General features: G+C 35.8%; 2 protein-coding genes and 1 long non-coding RNA gene across 4 annotated transcripts; 1 reads left to right on the forward strand and 2 right to left on the reverse strand.

Moving 5' to 3' along the window:
- Window positions 1-5605: 5605 nt before the first annotated feature.
- Window positions 5606-6345, reverse strand: LOC132155631 (uncharacterized). Its single transcript, XR_009437313.1, has 3 exons — window positions 6162-6345; window positions 5883-5990; window positions 5606-5785 (listed from the first exon to the last, which is right to left on the reverse strand). It is a non-coding gene; the product is annotated as an uncharacterized LOC132155631 (long non-coding RNA).
- A 767-nt stretch (window positions 6346-7112) lies between these two features.
- LOC132155632 (coiled-coil domain-containing protein 106-like) lies at window positions 7113-8887 on the forward strand. Of its 2 annotated transcripts, XM_059564366.1 has the most exons (4): window positions 7113-7233; window positions 7505-7657; window positions 7900-8146; window positions 8360-8887. In XM_059564366.1, the coding sequence occupies exons 1-3, from the start codon at window positions 7137-7139 to the stop codon at window positions 8130-8132; spliced, it is 483 nt and encodes a 160-aa protein (XP_059420349.1). In that variant the 5' UTR covers window positions 7113-7136; the 3' UTR covers window positions 8133-8146; window positions 8360-8887. The 2 variants fall into 2 exon arrangements, with proteins under 2 accessions (XP_059420349.1, XP_059420350.1); XM_059564367.1 differs by lacking the exon at window positions 8360-8887 and having other exon boundaries at window positions 7900-8260.
- Window positions 8888-13714: 4827 nt separating this feature from the next.
- Window positions 13715-17351, reverse strand: LOC132155996 (extracellular calcium-sensing receptor-like). Its single transcript, XM_059564799.1, has 6 exons — window positions 17125-17351; window positions 16634-16931; window positions 15520-16353; window positions 15194-15415; window positions 14713-14836; window positions 13715-14613 (listed from the first exon to the last, which is right to left on the reverse strand). The coding sequence occupies exons 1-6, from the start codon at window positions 17349-17351 to the stop codon at window positions 13715-13717; spliced, it is 2604 nt and encodes an 867-aa protein (XP_059420782.1).
- Window positions 17352-20444: the final 3093 nt, after the last annotated feature.

The following is a 20444-nucleotide window of genomic DNA, read 5'->3' on the forward strand; positions in this document are numbered from 1 at the left end:
TCACATGGATGTACACACAGTTTCAATGGAGGGACTAAGAGCTCTTGGACTAAATGTAAAATATCTTAAACTGTGTTCCAAAGATAAACGGAGGTCTCAAAGGTTTGGAACGACATGAGGGTGAGTTATTAATAACATAATTATGATTTTTCGATGAACTAACCCTTTAAGGGAAGAGCGCATCCACAACGGATCCACACGACTAGCACAGCTTTTAATAAGAGACGAGAGATATATTTAATAATAAAAATACAGTTCCTATGTGAAGCAAATAAACAACTTAAATAATTTAAATGATTGCTTTCTTCAATAGGCTACTGTAGAATTAACAATAGACTATATAAAATAGATTACCTTACCAATAATATTAATAAAAAAAAATTGTGTTTTAAATGAATTTAGAAATGTTTGTAGATCGATTATTTATTATGTGGTTTCACTGTTTGGATGGTGTTACTGTCTGCAAACAATGACAAATATTTTATCCAAAATCTGTGTTCATGCTACCTTATATAATTACTTATGTTCATTAGCAATTAATATTTTTATGAAAACATGTTTTAAGTTGTGATTTACCACAACTGGCACATCATTGGACCCTTGGTCATCATGGCCCCGAGGGTTGTGTCCCCCAGGCATCCCTTATTTTTCTGTATTGAAGGTGGCAACCCTATCCACAACAGAAGTTAAACATTCTGATTAGCACGTAACTTAGTTTGAGTTCATATGTGCATTTGGTCTTTTTCTACGTATATAAGTTGTAATATTATATTTATGTTGTATAAATATCTGAATATATGATGCATTTCCTTTTTTGAATAAGCTGGCAGCACTTTAGTTTACCGGTGTTCATTCAGCTTTTCAGCTTCAGCACATGCAGCTTGTGCACAAGAGCATTGCACAACATTAATAACTATAAATGGGAATGTCAGAAACATAATATTATAAAGAGAATATTACCGTAATAAAATTATTTTTAATTATTTTGGCTTGTTTGCCGTTTTTCAGCACGTTCAGAGCATGTCCACGACACATCTGACTATTCGGGGAGGTAGCGTGGGTACATTGCAATACTGGAAACAGGCTACTTCTGTTTTAAACTTTGTGCAAGTCAAACTTATGCTGGTGAACGTCTTTCACAATGATAGTGAAAGTAAAAACTGATCGCGCTTTCGGCATCTGACGCACACATTAACAACACGTATTCTCTCAGAGACAACGAGATATGAATCTCCTAATATGTTGTGTATATATAACTGTTTTCATTTATTTCTTTTATGTTTCTCTTGTGGCCCGAAGAATAATGTTCTTAATAAGAAGAATGTTTCGTTGGTAACACTTTACAATAAGGTTCCATTAGTTAACATTAGTTAATGCATTAGTTAACATGAACTAACCATGAACGACACCTCTGTTCAGCATTAGTTAATATTTGTTAACGTTAACTCACACATGTACTAATGCATCAATTCACATTAACGGCACGGTTAGTTAACATTAGTTAATGCATTAGTTAACATGAACTAACCATGAATGACACCTCTGTTCCGCATTAATTCATATTTGTTAACGTTAACTCACACATATACTAATGCATCAATTCACATTAACAGTACGTTTGGTTAACATTAGTTAATGCATTAGTTAACATGAACTAACCATGAACAATGCCTGTAAATAGCTGTACTGTTTTGTAGGGGTTAAACTGTACATATTTACATTAGTTTACGCAGCAGTTGACACAAACTATATATGAACATTTCTAACTCACTATGTTACCCTAAATGTAAAAATACTGTTGTGTACCTTATCAACACTCTTTTATATAAGGCATTGATTTGTTGGTAAACATAATTCTACAGTGGAAAAATGTTGTTCATGTTTATACGCACTTTACTATCATTACTTGCATTCAAATAAGCATTTATTAATGGATTGAGTGAACCTTATTGTAAAGTGTTCACTATTTCAACATTAACTGATGTGTTACTAACATTTGTAGACTCTTTATTGACATGACTTACCATAAATAAAGCATTTATTGATGGAATTTATGAACCTTATTGTAAAGTGTTCACTATTTCAACATTAACTGATGTGTTACTAACATTTGTAGACTCTTTATTGACATGACTTACCATTAATAAAGCATTTATTGATGGAATTTATGAACCTTATTGTAAAGTGTTCACTATTTCAACATTAACTTATGTGTTACTAACATTTGTAGACTCTTTATTGACATGACTTACCATTAATAAAGCATTTATTGATGGAATTTATGAACCTTATTGTAAAGTGTTCACTATTTCAACATTAACTGATGTTACTAACATCTGTAGACTCTTTATCTACATGACTTACCATTAATAAAGCATTTATTGATGGTATTTATAAACCTTATCGTGTACACTATTTCATTATTAACTGATGTGTTACTAACATTTGTAGACTCTTTATTGACATGACTTACCATAAATAAAGCATTTATTGATGGAATTTATGAACCTTATTGTAAAGTGTTCACTATTTCAACATTAACTGATGTGTTACTAACATTTGTAGACTCTTTATTGACATGACTTACCATTAATAAAGCATTTATTGATGGAATTTATGAACCTTATTGTAAAGTGTTCACTATTTCAACATTAACTTATGGATTACTAATATTTGTAGACTCTTTATTAACATGACTTACTATTATTAAAGCATGTATTAATGGAATTTATGAACCTTATTGTAAATTGATGTACTTACATTTGTAGATTTGACACAAAGCAGTGATTATTGATTTTACTGGACCTTAAATGAGTGAAAGTCACACATCACTTGCATTTTCAAAACCTTTACTACATTACATAACAATGGTCTCAATTAACAATGTATACATATTACAAATTAATAAAAAGACAATTGGAAATTCATTTGTACAACTGTAGTGTTTGAAGCAAGAAAAATCATCTGCAGCAGAATTACAAAATGTACAAAATAAGAAATATATATACTGTTTGTATCAATGAATGGGACTATGGAAGAGGTGTTTCAAAAGAGTAAAAATAAGGATGATCTGGGAGTGAGCCAGCATGGTCAAGTTAGGCTGGAGAAATAATGGGCTTCGGGGAGTTATCAGCTTTGTGTTTTAAAAGTGATATTTTCGATGAATATCCTTCAACAGTCTTCCAAGAGGACCATTTTTGTGCCGATTTCCAAGCCAGTAAGTCCACTCTATCAGTTTTAGATGTTGTTTTAGTAGGTCCTCTGTCCTATTTCCTCTAAGACGCCATATTTTTCCTTTGTAAGTTAACCATGCTCTTTCCAGATTTTGTGTATGGCTGCCTGTTATTGGATCTACAAAACACTGATTATGCTTCACAGGAAAATGGTTATAGCCAAGATCGCTTAGTATCCCTCTGTAAGCACGCCATTCATCACTAAGTATGGAACTTCCAGGATGCACATGTCGTACAATATGTGGGATAAGATGGTTTCGGGACCTTCGATGAACGAGTTTCAGAATAGGCTTGTTATTTCTTGGTGCAACCCCCAGCATCCCAAAGACCCACTTTCTTCTACGCCAAGTCTTTGCGAACCTTCCACGTCCATACTGAAAAACAAGTATACAACTATACAATATTTAAAAATACAAAGCTTCCAAATGTATAGAATGCCTCATTTCCACTGAGCCGTACGGCACAGTACAGTTCAGTACGGTACTCAATTTTTGTAGTTTAGATTGTCAGAATATGTGAATGATACCCTAATTCTGAACCGAACCATACCGTACCACTTTTTTGAGACCCTTTCATTGGGGTACGTAGCACAGTAGTCCGGTACTAAAGGGTGGAGTTAGCAGAACATTGATTTGTTGACAGATAATCAACACTTGCGCCTGCTATAAGAGGAATGATAACACAAGAGGAGCCATTTTTAATACAGTTGAAATACAATACCATTTCTTCTTGTGACAAGCAGAAGGACAGCCGAGAAGCAAGAACAAGATCTGCTATACTGTATGCACTCCATTGTTATTTTCTGTGTTGTTTTCTACTTTACAAGAATTATATTGTTCGTTTCTTTCAGGCATACACCGCGCCAATCAAGTAAGGGTTGGCCCACTGTTGGCAGTGGAAATGCAAGCCGGATCAGGGTTTACCATGACGAATCGTACTGTACTATACTGTACCGCTCGGTGGAAACAAGGCATACATCATTCAAAACAATGCAATCCTTCTATACATTCTAACACTCATCGGCCTAACAATCAATCTAACACTCTTTGAACTTAACACTTAAAACTCTTGGTAACACTTTACTTGAAGGGGTGTGCATAAGACTGACATGACACCATCATAATCATGACATAGCACATGTCATGAATATGAAGGTTTTATGCATGTTTATGACAAATGCCATTAAGTGTCATTCGCTCAATTATGACATTTTTAATGCAAACATTACATTGTTTGAGAAGTCTTTGTTATGACAACTTGACTTTACTAAGACAACACAACCTGTCATAAATATGTCATAAACATGAAATAGCAGATTTATTATCAAACACTTAGCTTTATGGGTTAACATTTCATTAAACTGTCATGTGGTTGGTTTTGACATTGGCTGTCATGAAGCCATTATAACATTTTAATGACATTAAATTTGTACCACTGTAGTTGAGGTCAAGAAAAACATTCATGACACAGTTATAATGGCCTCATGACAGCCAATGTCAAAACCAATCACATGACAGTTTAATGTAATGTTAACCCATAAAGCTAGTGGTTTCTTAAAGGGATAGTTCGCCCAAAAATGAAAATTCTGTTCTCATTTACTCACCCTCAAGTTGTTTCAAACCTGTATGAGTTTATTTTTTCTGCTGAACACAAAAGAATATATTTTGAAAAATGTCGGTAACCAAACAGTTGATGGACCCCATTGACTTCCATAGTATTTTTTTTTCCTACTATGGAAGTCAGTGGGGTCCATCAACTGTTTGGTTACCGACATTTTTCAAAATATATTCTTTTGTGTTCAGCAGAAAAAATAAACTCATACAGGTTTGAAACAACTTGAGGGTGAGTAAATGATGACAGAATTTTCATTTTTTGGCGAACTATCCCTTTAAGTTTGATAGTTAATCTGCTATGTCATGTTTATGACATATTTATGACAATTTATGTTGTCTTGGTAATGTCAAGTTGTAATGACAAAGACACTGACAGATTATGATGTATTGGTTTATGTCAAGTTGTCATAACAAAGACATCTCAAACAATGTCATATTTGCATTAAAAAATGTCATAATTGAGCGAATGACACTTAATGACAGTTGTCATAAACATGCATAAGACCTCCTTCACATTTATGACATCTGTCATGTCATGATTATGATGGTGTCATGTCAGTCTTATGCACACCCCTTCAAGTAAAGTGTTACCAAACTGGGTATTTTTTGTTTAGCCAAATTGCAAATTTTGCCTAATGTACAAAGTACATAATGTAAAACACAATTTCACTAACATAACTAAGGTTATTAATCTAAAATAAAGATACATTTTATGGGAATATTTAAATTACCTTTCGCTTGTGATGGAAGTTGCTCTCATCAATCATAACAAACTCCCTGGGTTGTCCTATCATTTGGCCCTTCCTTCTGGCATACAACTTCATGGATTCTTTACAAATAGCTCGAACTTTTTTGGCCATGCTGCTGAGTGTACGTGAGCTTCCAGCAATGCCATCTTCAATCATGTCGATTTGTCTCAACTGAAGGCCTTGAGCAAACCTTTGTTAAAAAAAATGACAAAACTTTAGTGTTCATATTTCTGTTCAACTACTTTCAAAATTAGACTAAAACTTCAATTAAAATGTTTTAAACATACCGATATATGAACTTCATCCAGGAGAATAAATTACACTTTGACTTGGCAAAAAGTGATCCATACCTCACTGACTTGAACCTTCCCTTATGTCTGTTTCGTGTACAGGACCTTTAAACATGTTATAAAAGATTCTAGTAAGACTCTGCGTCATATTTGTTTAAATTTTCCTAAAACCAGCTATGTCTGGACAATAAAATTATGAATTATTAAAAAGATAATTTAATCAAGCAAGCTCTGGTCATGCAATTATTTTAAATTAATAATAATAATAATACTTACCAAACATAGTTGTCTGCTTTGTTGGGTTTATGAGTCAGCTTCATTTTATGTTGGCATAAATTGCACTTCATTTTTGCTTTAAGCAATTTTTTTTTCTGGAGCCATTTAATCAACTTCAGTTTCTTCCTCTTTGTTTGACGTCCTTCAATCATTGACAGCAATTTTCGATTTAATGACGGAGCCATGTCACCTTATAAATACATAAACAATTATTTAAAAGAGTATATTTAAAATAATAATAATAATAATTAATACATTAATATTTAGTATTCATGCAACAGATGGTTTAGACATAGGCCTACTCAACACACAAAACAAATACATTGACTGAAAACAATGTAAATATTATCTGATTAACTATGGTAAGGTTTTATGCATTTTGCATTTCATGAATAAAGATGAATACACAGTATGTTATAATTCTAATATATAGAATTATTTATTTAATAAAATAGTTAAAGAATAAATATATCAGAAAAACAATTATAGTGTTGTGCTATATAGGCTACATTTCATGTTAGAGCTGAAGAAAGAAACATACATTTATGTAACATTTATAATTTACAATTCTTAGATTTACATACAGTCTTTAAAAGCTGTAATCAAATCTTACATGATGTGTCACTGGATTGTACGTGATGTTCGCCGTTGCATCTGTTAATTTGCATGGGAGTTGAGCGGGTTTTTCGGTTTTTCATCAGGAAGTAGCGTTCCTTCCGGAAGTACAAATCCCGAGAGATTTTTAGCAATACAATTTTAAATCAAAACAAGACAAACGTATTATTCACTTTCAAATTTTTAAATGCTGTTATTATATTGAAGCCATCAGTCATTGTTATTTCAGCTTCGTTAAAAAAGAAAAAGAAAAAAAAGAAGCTTAATTTCTGCAGTTCATTTAAAGAAAAACTACCATACCCACAATCCTTCAGCACTTCGCGGCAAAATAAACAGGTGTCGAATGCCAAAGCAAGTTTGATGATGGAGAGTGGACTAACGGATGACAATTTAAACCATCAGACCAGAGGGAGACAGAAGAAAAAACTGTCTCGGGATGAACGCACAGAAAAATCCGGTAAATGATGCACGTTTATCAACTAGCTAACTTTAGATAGCTACTAATTAAGTTTTACAAATGAAACCATCAAGAAAACGGTTGATCCAGGCTTGAATAGTAGAAATAACTGAGAAAACGAAACGATTTTTACTTACAATTTTTAACTAAGTAAACCTTAAGAGTCCCTCCAACCCCCCTCTCCCTCCCTCCCTCCCTCTGTGTGTGTAACATAATCAGGATGATTTTGTTGTTAAATAGCCTATTATTATTATTTATTTTTTCTTTATAGATAAACCCACTGAAGCAGCGCCCACTGTGTCTATAGCTTTGGCTAAAGCCAAGGCAGAGACTGACACCTGGAAGGTGAAATGTCAGTATCTGCAGGAGAAAATAGAAGATTTAACAAAAGATCGAGATTTCCTTAGACAACAGCTGTCAGAAGGTAAAGTTTTTGTGAAAGTTTTGTGTTGTTTTAGTGTTAAAATCTCTCTTTAAATACATAAAATGTGGTAAATCTGGTAAACCCACGTATTAAACTGAACTAAGATAGATGTAACAGGCAGTGGTGATGTTGATATGGACTTTTTTTGTCATTTGGAGTGAAGTTAACATGTAACCTAGAGTCACAAATGCAGGCATACAGAATATGACTTTTAACTGTTTTTTTTTCTTCCCCGATTAAAGCCATCAAAATGGACAACAACATTCCTGACAGAATTAAAGATAAGCCTGCAGACATCCCCAAAAGAATGAAAATCGATTCAGAAAGTGACTCCACTGACTCTGACTCTTCTGAGTCTTCTGACTCAGAGTCATCTAGCTCAGACTCTTCGAGGGAGAAGAAGAAAAGAAAGAAGAAGGGAAAGAAAGCAAAGAAAAGAGTGAAAAAACAGAAAAAAAAACAAGCAAATGAGTAAATTCTGTCAAAGGGGTAGGTTGTGCAAATTGAAATAATTTAATAAATGTTTTTTTAATATATCAGGAATGGAAAACTTGTGTTTTGTAATCTGTGTTGTGTAGTTTACCATTAAACACATGAATGGAATGTGTTCTTAAAATGTGATCACTAGAAACATAACAATTGCCGAAATTTCTTCTTTAAAAAAAAATCTTTTTTTTAATTTTTTTTTTTTTCCTGTCTTAGTTACTGATCCATGGCAGGTGGTAAAGCGGTACAAATCAGTCCTGGAGATTTTCAAAAGAGGAAGCAACATGGCAGAAGCTTTCCGGAAGTATGGTGTTGACCGGAACACAATCGTGCAGAGTGCAGCTATTGCTGAACTGGCGATTGCAGCACCAGAGAAATATGCAGAAATCCATGAAAAACAGGAAAAGGGAGAGAAATTATCAAACATAACCCAGAAATGTCAAGACGCAATCATGGCCGATGAGAACATTGCAAACATAATACAAACAATGAAAACGGATGGGAAGTTGCTTCCGATAAGAAAATAGTCAATTTTCATGCTATAAAAAGTCGCAAAAAAAAAAGAACCATATACGTGTTTTCCATGTTTATTACAATAATATATTTTGCCTTGTTTAGGCCTGAATTGATAGGGCAGCACATTTTGTTTTGTCCTTAAAAATTTTGTTTTGTATGTTTTGTTCTGGCAAAGATTGCCAATGTTGACCAGTTCTGATAATGTAATAAAGAGGTCTTTTCTCAACATCCAGAAAATGTTAATAATGAATGGCTTTCACACATTTACATTTACAAATATTACTGACACATCAGTTAATGCTGAAATAGTGTACACGATAAGGTTTATAAATACCATCAATAAATGCTTTATTAATGGTAAGTCATGTAGATAAAGAGTCTACAGATGTTAGTAACATCAGTTAATGTTGAAATAGTGAACACTTTACAATAAGGTTCATAAATTCCATCAATAAATGCTTTATTAATGGTAAGTCATGTCAATAAAGAGTCTACAAATGTTAGTAACACATAAGTTAATGTTGAAATAGTGAACACTTTACAATAAGGTTCATAAATTCCATCAATAAATGCTTTATTAATGGTAAGTCATGTCAATAAAGAGTCTACAAATGTTAGTAACACATCAGTTAATGTTGAAATAGTTAACACTTTACAATAAGATTCACTCAATCCATTAATAAATGCTTTATTAATGGTAAGTCATGTCAATAAAGAGTCTACAAATGTTAGTAACACATCAGTTAATGTTGAAATAGTGAACACTTTACAATAAGATTCACTCAATCCATTAATAAATGCTTATTTGAATGCAAGTAATGATAGTAAAGTGCGTATAAACATGAACAACATTTTTCCGCTGTAGAGTTATGTTTACCAACAAATCAATGCCTTATTTATGTGAATTGATGCATTAGTACATGTGTGAGTTAACGTTAACAAATATTAACTAATGCGGAACAGAGGTGTCGTTCATGGTTAGTTCATGTTAACTAATGCATTAACTAATGTTAAATAACCGTTCTGTTAATGTGAATTGATGCATTAGTACATGTGTGAGTTAACGTTAACAAATATTAACTAATGCGGAACAGAGGTGTCGTTCATGGTTAGTTCATGTTAACTAATGCATTAACTAATGTTAACTAACCGTGCCGTTAATGTGAATTGATGCATTAGTATATGTGTGAGTTAACGTTAACAAATATGAATTAATGCGGAACAGAGGTGTCGTTCATGGTTAGTTCATGTTAACTAATGCATTAACTAATGTTAAATAACCGTTCTGTTAATGTGAATTGATGCATTAGTACATGTGTGAGTTAACGTTAACAAATATTAACTAATGCGGAACAGAGGTGTCGTTCATGGTTAGTTCATGTTAACTAATGCATTAACTATTGTTAACTAACCGTGCCGTTAATGTGAATTGATGCATTAGTATATGTGTGAGTTAACGTTAACAAATATGAATTAATGCGGAACAGAGGTGTCGTTCATGGTTAGTTCATGGTTAGTTCATGTTAACTAATGCATTAACTAATGTTAACTAACCGTGCCGTTAATGTGAATTGATGCATTAGTACATGTGTGAGTTAACGTTAACAAATATGAATTAATGCGGAACAGAGGTGTCGTTTATGGTTAGTTCATGGTTAGTTCATGTTAACTAATGCATTAACTAATGTTAAATAACCGTGCTGTTAATGTGAATTGATGCATTAGTACATGTGTGAGTTAACGTTAACAAATATTAACTAATGCTGAACAGAGGTGTCATTCATGGTTAGTTCATGTTAACTAATGCATTAACTAATGTTAACTAATGGAACCTTATTGTAAAGTGTTACCGAAAAAGTAGAGTCTTAATATTTTATATCCTTGTTCAAAATTTTATAGGGGTCAGCATTACTGTCTAACTGAAGGAAACATGGGTATATGTAGCCATTACATGTAAACACATCACTTCCCAGAATGTATCTTCATAATTAGTACTGAGACGAAAGTTCTATAAAAGTAGGCTAATTTTTTTACATTTTATTTTGTTTTGTTTTTGTCGCAAAATAGCAAAGTTGTAGGCTCACTATAAGCTATTGCTAATTGAAATACCATCGACAGTTATAAAATATCCCACCTAAATTAAGGCATGTTTTAAGCCTATAACAAATATGCAGTCCTGCAATTATGTCATTTTAATGTAGCCCAAAATTATATAAAAAAAGAGAGAAAAAAGTTGTCATACTGATTCAGACAAGGGTTTCTGCCCCATGAAAATGTATGGTCACCGCACCAATGATTGTAACAGTAGGCTATATGCACTGCACGCTACTGCAAAATACACATTTGCAGCATAAAATGTTTTGCCTGAAACCATACTTTCCAGCACAGACAAACTGCTGGATGGATAACCCAATTTCATTGTTATCAGCGCTCAGTTCAGAAGCCTGCATCTCCAATGGTATGGGGTTGCATGAGTGCGCATGGCATGGACAGCTTACACATCTGGAAAGACACCACCAATGCTAAAGGGTATATCCAAGTTCTAGAACAACATATTCTCCCATCCAGACGTCGTCTCTTTCAGGGTAGACCTTGCATTTTCCAACATGACAATGCCAGACCACATACTGCATCAATTACAACATCATGGCTGCATAGAAGAAGGTTTCGGGTACTGAAATGGCCAGCCTGCAGTCCAGATCTTTCACCCATAGAAAACATTTGACGCATCATAAAGAGGAAGATGCAACAAAGAAGACCTAAGACAGTTGAGCAACTACAAGCCTGTATTAGACAAAAAATGGGACAACATTCCTATTCCTAAACTTGAGCAACTTGTCTCCTCAGTCCCCAGACGTTTGCAGACTGTTATAAAAAGGAGAGGGGATGCCACACAGTGGTAAACATGGTCTTGTACCAAATTTGAAATCAGGTTTGTATAAAAAAGAGTGAAAAAAAAAAAGTTGTCATACCGGTTTCTGCTCCACGAAAATGTATGGTCACCGCACCGATGAATGACTGTTTATGCGCTGCACGCTTCAGAAAAAAAAATATATTTGCAGCATAAATTCAATCGCCTAAAACCATACTTTTCCAGCACAGGCAAACCGCTGAATGGATAACCCAATTTCGTCAAAATTCAAAGATGAAGGATTTGCATTCAAATATCGGACGACCCCTCTACGTTGTCAAGTGACGAATAGGTGGTACCCTCAACATCGGCTTATGGACATGAGGGGGAAATGACCAAACAGCAGTATGTGACGAATCGGGGAGAGACCATGTTGGGAAGACAGTGGAGACCAAAACAATTAGATGAGCTGCAGAGACAGATCCCCTGTAAAGACCTTGTCTCAGACGACCACCGGGACAAGACCACAGGAAACAAATGATTCTTCTGCACAATCTGACTTTGCTGCACCCTGGAACTGAACTGCTGGTTTCATCTGGTCAGAGGAGAACTGGCCCCCTGACTGAGCCTGGTTTCTCCCAAGGTTTTTTCTCCATTCTGTCACAGATGGAGTTTTGGTTCCTTGCCGCTGTCACCTCTGACTTGCTTAGTTGGGGACACTTCATTTACAGCGATATCATTGACTTGATTGCAAATGATTGCACAGATACCATTTAAACTGAACTGAGATGATGGCATCACTGAATTCAGTGATTAAATGCCTTTAACTGTCCTTCTGCATTATTGACACACCACTGTTTTCCTAATGAATGTTGTTCAGTTGCTTTGACACAATCTTTTTTGTTTAAAGTGCTATATAAATAAAGGTGACTTGACTTGACAAGTCGTTGTCCAGGACTGGTTGGCAATTACAAGCATCATTACCTACAGTTTTCCTGCCTACAGTTTTTCCTGCAAAAAGGGGCCACACCAGATTATGAAAGCAAAGATTCACATACATTTGCATCTCATTTCTTTTGTTGGGTTCTCTTTGTCTACTTTCAGGACTTACAGGAAAATCTGATGCTGTTTTAGTTTATTTATGCAGAAATATAGAACATTTTAAAGGGTTCACAGACTTTAAACTAGCACTGTAATGTATAAGTATATATGTATGTGTGTGTGTGTGTGTGTGTGTGTGTGTTTGTTTGTGTGTGTGTGTATTCTTCTTCATTTTCTTCTGAGCCAAAATTTAGACTATATCTCCTCTTAGAGCTTTAGTAACTGCTAATCATGCTGCTAATGGTGCTAACAACATGTTAACAAAATGTTAAACATGCTAAAAATGTGCTAGTTACATGCTAATAATTGCTATAGCTAAACATGTTAACAACATGTTGGTAACTTGCTAGTCATGCTAATAACATGCTAGTAACACACTAACCGTGTTAAAAACAGGTCAACATGTTAATTATGCTAGCAACATGCTAATCATGTTAAAAGCATGCTAGCAATATAACAATGATAGACACATTATATCAACATGCTAACAACATGGTAATAATGTTAGCAACATGCTAATCATGTTAAAACATGATAACAAGAAGGTAAATCATCATGTTATCAATGTGCTAAAAATAATGCGTACTACACTATGCTTAAAACTGATATTTCCTGAAAAGTTATCTCTCAATTCTGATTGGTTGATTGGAATGATGTTCCTGGATCAACAAGGATGCTGGATGCTACATGTTGTACTTGGTGAAATCACGCTCACCATCTATCCATCTAAACTTCCAAAATTCAAGCTATTACAACTTTTTAAAATTTTCACAAAATGCTTTTTCAAGCCAACTTTAAAGTTTGTTTGCTAACTTTACTCATCTAGTTTTTAGAGTATTATGTTATATTTTCTGTGTTTCATTCTAGTATACATAATAATCATGTCAATAGGAACATGTTTTCAGTTTTCTGGAACAGCTGTCTAATATATTATATCAAATTTGTCATTAGGAATGATAATTATAATAATAAAAACCACAAAGTGTATTTTAAAATGTCATTATAATCAGACAATTTAATCATGAAATCAAGTCATGACATTGTTTAATTTAATTTAATAATTTAATCTTTATTTTTGATGGGTTGATTTTATTTGAGTACTATTATTTCATCATACACTTTTTGTCATTTCTCTCGGGTTTCAAAAGTACAATATAACATTTAGGAGCAAATATACACAGTAAGAGACCAAATGCAGAAGCTAGAATAGCAAAGACATGGACAGCAACCATATACTTTCCACGAGAGCTCACATAAACTGGAATGAAGGTTATCCACACAGCAAAAAATATAAGCATGCTGAATGTGATGAATTTAGCTTCATTAAAGTTGTCTGGTAGTTTTCTGGCCAAAAATGCCAATAAGAAACACAAAGAAGATAAGAAACCAATATAACCAAGCACACACCAAAATCCAATTTCAGATCCCACAGTACACTCAACAATCATAGTTGCACTCATGAACTTGTTATATGTGTTATATGATGCAACAGGTGGATTAGTTGTTAACCATATAAAGCAAATAAGTGCTTGCACAAAAGTGCACAAGATTACACTTAATCTTTGTTTAGCAGGGCCAAACCACTTCATGACATTACTGCCAGGGAGGGTGGCCCTGAAAGCCATTAAAACTACTACAGTTTTTGCCAAGATGCATGAAATACAGAGAGTAAAGCTTATTGCAAAGGCTGGATAACGAATCCGACATAACCAGTCACTGGGCTTCCCTAAAAAGGTTAGGCCAATCAGAAAGCATGCACAAAGAAACATGAGGAGAAGGAAACTTAACTCCATATTGTTTCCTCGTATGACTGGAGTCTTTCTGTACAATATAAACACAACAAGCACTGCTACTGCCGCACAGGCTCCAAATGCTGAAAATGCCCAAAGTATTATTCCCAAGGGCTCCTGAAAGGACAAAAATTCTAAAGTTCTGGGGATGCACTGGTCTTGGGCTTGGTTTGGCCATGTTTGCTTTGAACATGTCAGACAATCAATTGAATCTGTGGAAAAATTTGGGGGCAAAGCAGAGCATAAAACACTAGTTTTTCCATTGATTTCTTCTCAAAATGCCATCAATTGAGCAGCCATGAGGATCACACCTGTTTGATTACTGATCTCTCCTTCAGCACATGGTATACAGTCAAAGCAGCAGAGAGGCTTTCCTTTTTGCCTGGCCTTCCTGGAGCCTGGCAGACAGCTTTGACTGCACAATGATTCTGGTACCTAATGAACACAGCAGGATAAGTAGTAAAAAAAAAAAAAAACACTACATAGTCTGACCTCGATTAGGGTGCATTTTAATAAATACTTTCCTTGCCTCGAGAAATATACCACGGTATGTGTATCATTTGTCAGTTTAACTGGCAAATGTGAAGACCTAAAATGTTGCTAAATCATCTATAAAAACTGTGAAAAAAAAATATAAATATATTCCAAATGTTTAGTATAAAATAAAAGCAAGAGTGAATTTTTGTTTAAATTATAACACTGGATTCTTACTTCAGCCATAAACATTAAGTTGAGCTGAAGAAAAAGAAAGCATAGAAATGAATATCTGGTTACAGGTGTAGTGGCACACACCTTCTCTCTTCTGTGCCACATAATTACTGGCTCATCTATTACTAGGTCTTTGTCGTCTTCAAGGGAGGCATCATAGAATCCTACCCTCACTAGCTGAAGAGACCTATCAGACCCTCTTTGCCAGTTCATCAGGTCATAGGACGCAATAGGATCACCATTATCATCAAATTGGACCTCTTCCCCCAATGTTGTGAAATGTGTTTGTTTCAAATAGTACAGGATCTTAAATAAAATTAAGGAGACAAGATAATGCAAAGTAAAGCATACCCATTAAAATGCATGCATGTACATAATAGGCAGTGAATGTAAAATTGAGGAACACACACCTGCCATGGCAGAACTGGATTCAGACTCCCACATGTCCCATTCTGAAAGGGGCCTTTTCCTGGTTCACATTTGCTCATGTTATGCAGTGCATGTGCTATGAGATACACAGCCTTATAAACATTGTAGGAGACTCTGAGTTGTGACACATCTGAATAAAGAGTGTAAACATTGTCCAGACTCTCACTGCCATTGCAGGGTGGCCAGTTCAGTGCCTCTTCTCCATGTAAATGAGTATTTAAGGATCCATTCAGCCGGCAACGGAAAGTCTCTTCCCAAAACTCTGAGAAAAAATGTGATGTTTGTGCAACAGAAGCACTTACTCTTCCGAGGTAACTACCAAGATATGGGATATCAGCTCTCCGTATGGCAAACCCTAATGTTCCTTTCAGCAGATCACCAAAATCATCCCAAAGGACTTTTGAAGTGGCCCAGGCCTCACTGGCGATCCACTGAAGATGAGTAACATTTTGTCGTCTGCACTCTTTCAAGACACCATGCAGATATGAATCCACAGAGAAGTTTATTATGACTGTGGCAGAAGAATATTTTAAAATGTTCACAAGTTCCTCCACTGCATCTTGCGTGAGTGCAACGGGATAAATATGGACATAAGCAGGACAAATATGAAATTTTTCTGACTCTTTCAAGAAAAGCTGGATGGCAAACCGAGCATAATCTGATTCCACACCGATCACCCCGACCCATGTCCATTGAAAATAATGAACAAGTTTTACCAAAGCTTTAATCTGAAATAGATCACTTGGCATTGTCCGCATGAATGTTGGGAACTCTCTCTTGTTACTGAGACATGAACAGGATGCAAAGTAGCTCACCTAAAATATGAAAACCCAATATTTTAGAAAGATTAGCAATACAATCAACCAGGTATCACTGTAATAACACTGCCCATGGAACAAATCAATATATACTTTATGTAATACACTAAGAAAAACAAAATGCAAAATGACGCACAGATAGTTTTTGTGTGTGTGTGTTTCTGTATGTATATATTTGGCCATAGTTAAATCTAATAACATGATAATGTGCATCAAGATCACAATATATACATTATTAAGACAAAGTAAAAGTATCGTTAAGTGATATAAGTTTTACTAGAGGTATTTTGAAGGAGCCTAGAGTTCTTAGAACAGCCATGGAGACTCCTGATGACGCCTCTCCGATGATTACTGGGCTCGGCTGCTTTTGTATATCATCACAGCTTCGTCCACTGCCCTTCTCTGGTTGTCCATTGACCAGGAGAAGAGACCTTTTTACAGATACAGGTATGTCATCACCGCTGTCCCTGATGTGGTAGCCCAGAGATAGGTTTGGCAAAATGTCTTGCCGCTGGTTTATTTCTCTCACAGCAAAGATCATTGTCTGCATCCACCTCAGTGCTCGAGGGGTGAAGCTGCAACAGATTTCACACACACACACACACACACACACACACACACACACACAACAAAACAATGCAACATTTATTTTTAATTTTTTTAAATAAGAATGACTAACTGATCTATTTGGTCTTATTTCATTTAACATATCAATTATTATATTATTATTTTACACAATGTCTTTCAGAAGATGAAACCATGACTCACAATTTATACTTGATTAGCGTAGGTTTGTTTGTGAAAGTTGAAACCAATGGTATTGTGCTAGAATGCAAAGGGAAAATTCCTCCCAAAACCACATCTCCACCCTCATAAAAGCTGTAAGTATCTTCATCTCCCTGATAGATGCATGTATCTCTGCTCTTAAACTGACTCTGCACACCAATATACAGCAGTGTCCAAAATGCGAGAAGAGTTAAATAAAGTCGTGCCATAACTGAAACAGAAAAATGGACCTGCTGGGTACCACATACAGTATATATACAAACAATCTGTGATCAAGGGATGGACTTTTTACAAGGAAACACACAAACCAATAGCATCTGCAACTCCTCCTGTCAATAATTTTTATTTTTTTTTGGTACCTAGCTTCTTTGACCCAAAGGTAATGCATACTAGGGATGTCAAAATATCTGAAAAATTTTATACAAATTTTGTACTTAAATATTAGGGCTGTGAATATTTGGGTAGACAGTGATTCAATTCGATTGCCGATTCATAGATTTTCAATTTGATTCAAGAATGATTTTTGCTAATTTAAAACGATTCAATTCAATTAGATTCACAATTAACTTTGATTCGATTTGATTATAACGATTAGATTCTGCATTCTTTAAGTGCATTCACGAGATTATTTAAATGCTTCCACTAAATTATTTAAGCTTAGTCAGGGGGCAAAATACACAGCAGTTTACAGAACCATGAGCTAGAAAAAAAAAAAAAATCACACCGGGGTGTAGCCATAATTTCAGAAGTGAACGAAATTTAAAATACAATAATTTTATATATGTATTATTATAATAATAAGTATTAATATTAAGTATTATTAATAAGTATTATTATTATTACACATAATTATTTTCTTATGTATTACTTTTAATTTCATATAAGAAAATTAAATACACTGCTGAACAATAATCAGTCATTTGTAATCTATAATATTTTCCTAATGGAAATTTTATGATTGTTTTATATACAACAAACAATTATTATTTTCTGCACAGAATAAGGCAGAAAATAAACTTGTATATGTCAGTTAGCACTGCATCATTCATAAAACTTATTTATTTATTGTGTTTATTGTTTCAGTGCATTTTGCTTTTTATTCAGATTAGCTACAGATAGCCTGATGTCTATGAGCACGAGATCACTTTTCTTTCAGTGAGAAAACGTCATCTAATTTTCATTAAAAAAATGCTATATTTTACTTTTCCTCTCCATGGGCAAATGATGATTCTGAAAGAAAACGTCTCTGTTTGCTATAGCAACAAATGCTACTTTGATCAGGGCCTTCACTAGCTATAGAAATCGCTATTCATTCGATTCTAATTATTTGAAATCGATTAATTTCCGAGATCGGCGATTGGCCATTCAAAAATCATGTGTCGAGATTGATGCATTGCATCGTCAGGGTTTGTAATCAATGCATCAATAAAAAAAACGAGTGAATCGTTACACCCCTATTAAATATTATCAAAATTCTAAATATGTTAAAATTTAATTGCATAATTTCAGTTCAGTTGAAGAAAAGCTTTTGGCTTCTCTTATGAGGCCACAAGAGGACGCATTGAGCAAAATATTACTAATGCACGTTGTCGCAAATTAAACCTTCATAATCATCGGGAAGAAGGAGGTGGGAACCGGCAGACAATCAAATGATATTTTAATGATCAAAATAAACACCAAAACAGCGCGTCAGCCCCTCACGGACGACTGACGTGCACAAATAAAAAGCAAACACAACTAAAACCCAGGTCTGGTCCTCTCTCGTCCGTCACTGTTGTCGCTCCGGTTTTATATCCCTCCATCTCCTCCGTGGGACTCGAGACCAGTGGGTCGAGCAGGTGTCGTTCATTTCCAATCACTCCCCCGGCCTCGCTCCTGTTCCCACGTCTCTCGGCCCCGCCCCACTCGTCACATACCCCCATCGCCCCTCGCAGGCCGGGGGTTACCCTCGAGACTGCGCTCTACAACCAAACCCCCCACCCCACCCCACCCCCCCCCCCCCCCCCCGCCGGAGGGGGGACCGCTAACAGGGACCTGCGGGAACCTGGGGGTAGGACAGACGAGGCGAGAGAAAAGGAGATGGAAGGATGAGGAGCAACAGAGACGAGAGAGGAAAAAAATTCTGGTTCCCAGACGCACTGCCACTTGGCCCTCCACCAGCTGGGTGATCTCCTCCACGGTGCCTGGCGGTGGCACTGGACGGCCCTCGGCAAACGGCACGACACTCCTCCGCCACCCGGTGGATGGCTCCTCCGGTTTTGGGCAGCCGGCAGGAGTCCCCGTTCCCTGCTCCTCCCAATTCATGCGGATGGCAGCAGGCTCCGGCCCCCTGGCGAACGGCGCCGACTCCTCCGCTCCATTACGGACGGCAGCCGCCCCTACACATCACGGGCGGCCGGCAGCGAGCTCGCCCTTCCCCGGCAACTCACTCCAGCCCACCGCCTCGAGCGTCCATGGATGCACACTTCCTCGCCAGCTCGATGGCACCGTGGATTCACCACAGCGGCGAGGGATCTTCAGCAGCACGTCCCTCCTTCTCCCGGGTTTCGGCACCACTGTCGCAAATTAAACCTTCATAATCAACGGGAAGAAAGAGGCGGGAACCGGCGGACAATCAAATGATATTTTAATGATCAAAATAAACACCAAAACATAATTTCACCATCATGGAAAACATCATTCTGTAAGATGTGTAAATCTGTTTCCTCATCGGGGACCTAAAACTGTCCACAAGGTAAAAATTTACTGGTATTACTATAGTTGTGGAGTCATTTGGTCGCCATAACATAAAGGATTACTAACACACAAACGACACACATTTAATACAAAAAAGAAAGAAAATTATCTATCCATGTACAACAAATGACACCTTATTGTAAAACATTACCAAAGTGGGTTACTTGTACCCCTGGTTTCACAGACAAGGCTTAAGACCAGCCCAAGACTAAAATGTAATTCTGAGCAGTTTCAACTAATAGAAACTTGCACTGACTGATCTTTGAAAATACCAGTGCCTTTGTTTTGTCTCAAGATGCACACCAGTAGTGTTTTTTCTAAGGCATGTCAAGGAAAATGACTTAAATGTCCTTACTGAAGTATGATCCTGGCTCAGTCTAAGCCCTGTCTGTGGAACCAGGCCATTAGTTCTCAAACCTTTACTAGCACCAACATTAAACAGGACTGAAAATGTTCTTCTAAAATCTTACTCCAGCATTAGTGAATGCAAGTTTGACCAAATAAATTAATTAATAATAAAAAAAAAAACTCCAAATGAACTTGCTGGGACGTGCTGTCTGACAATG

Source organism: Carassius carassius, chromosome 13 (genome assembly GCF_963082965.1).
Source record: "Carassius carassius chromosome 13, fCarCar2.1, whole genome shotgun sequence".
Lineage (NCBI taxonomy): Eukaryota > Metazoa > Chordata > Actinopteri > Cypriniformes > Cyprinidae > Carassius > Carassius carassius.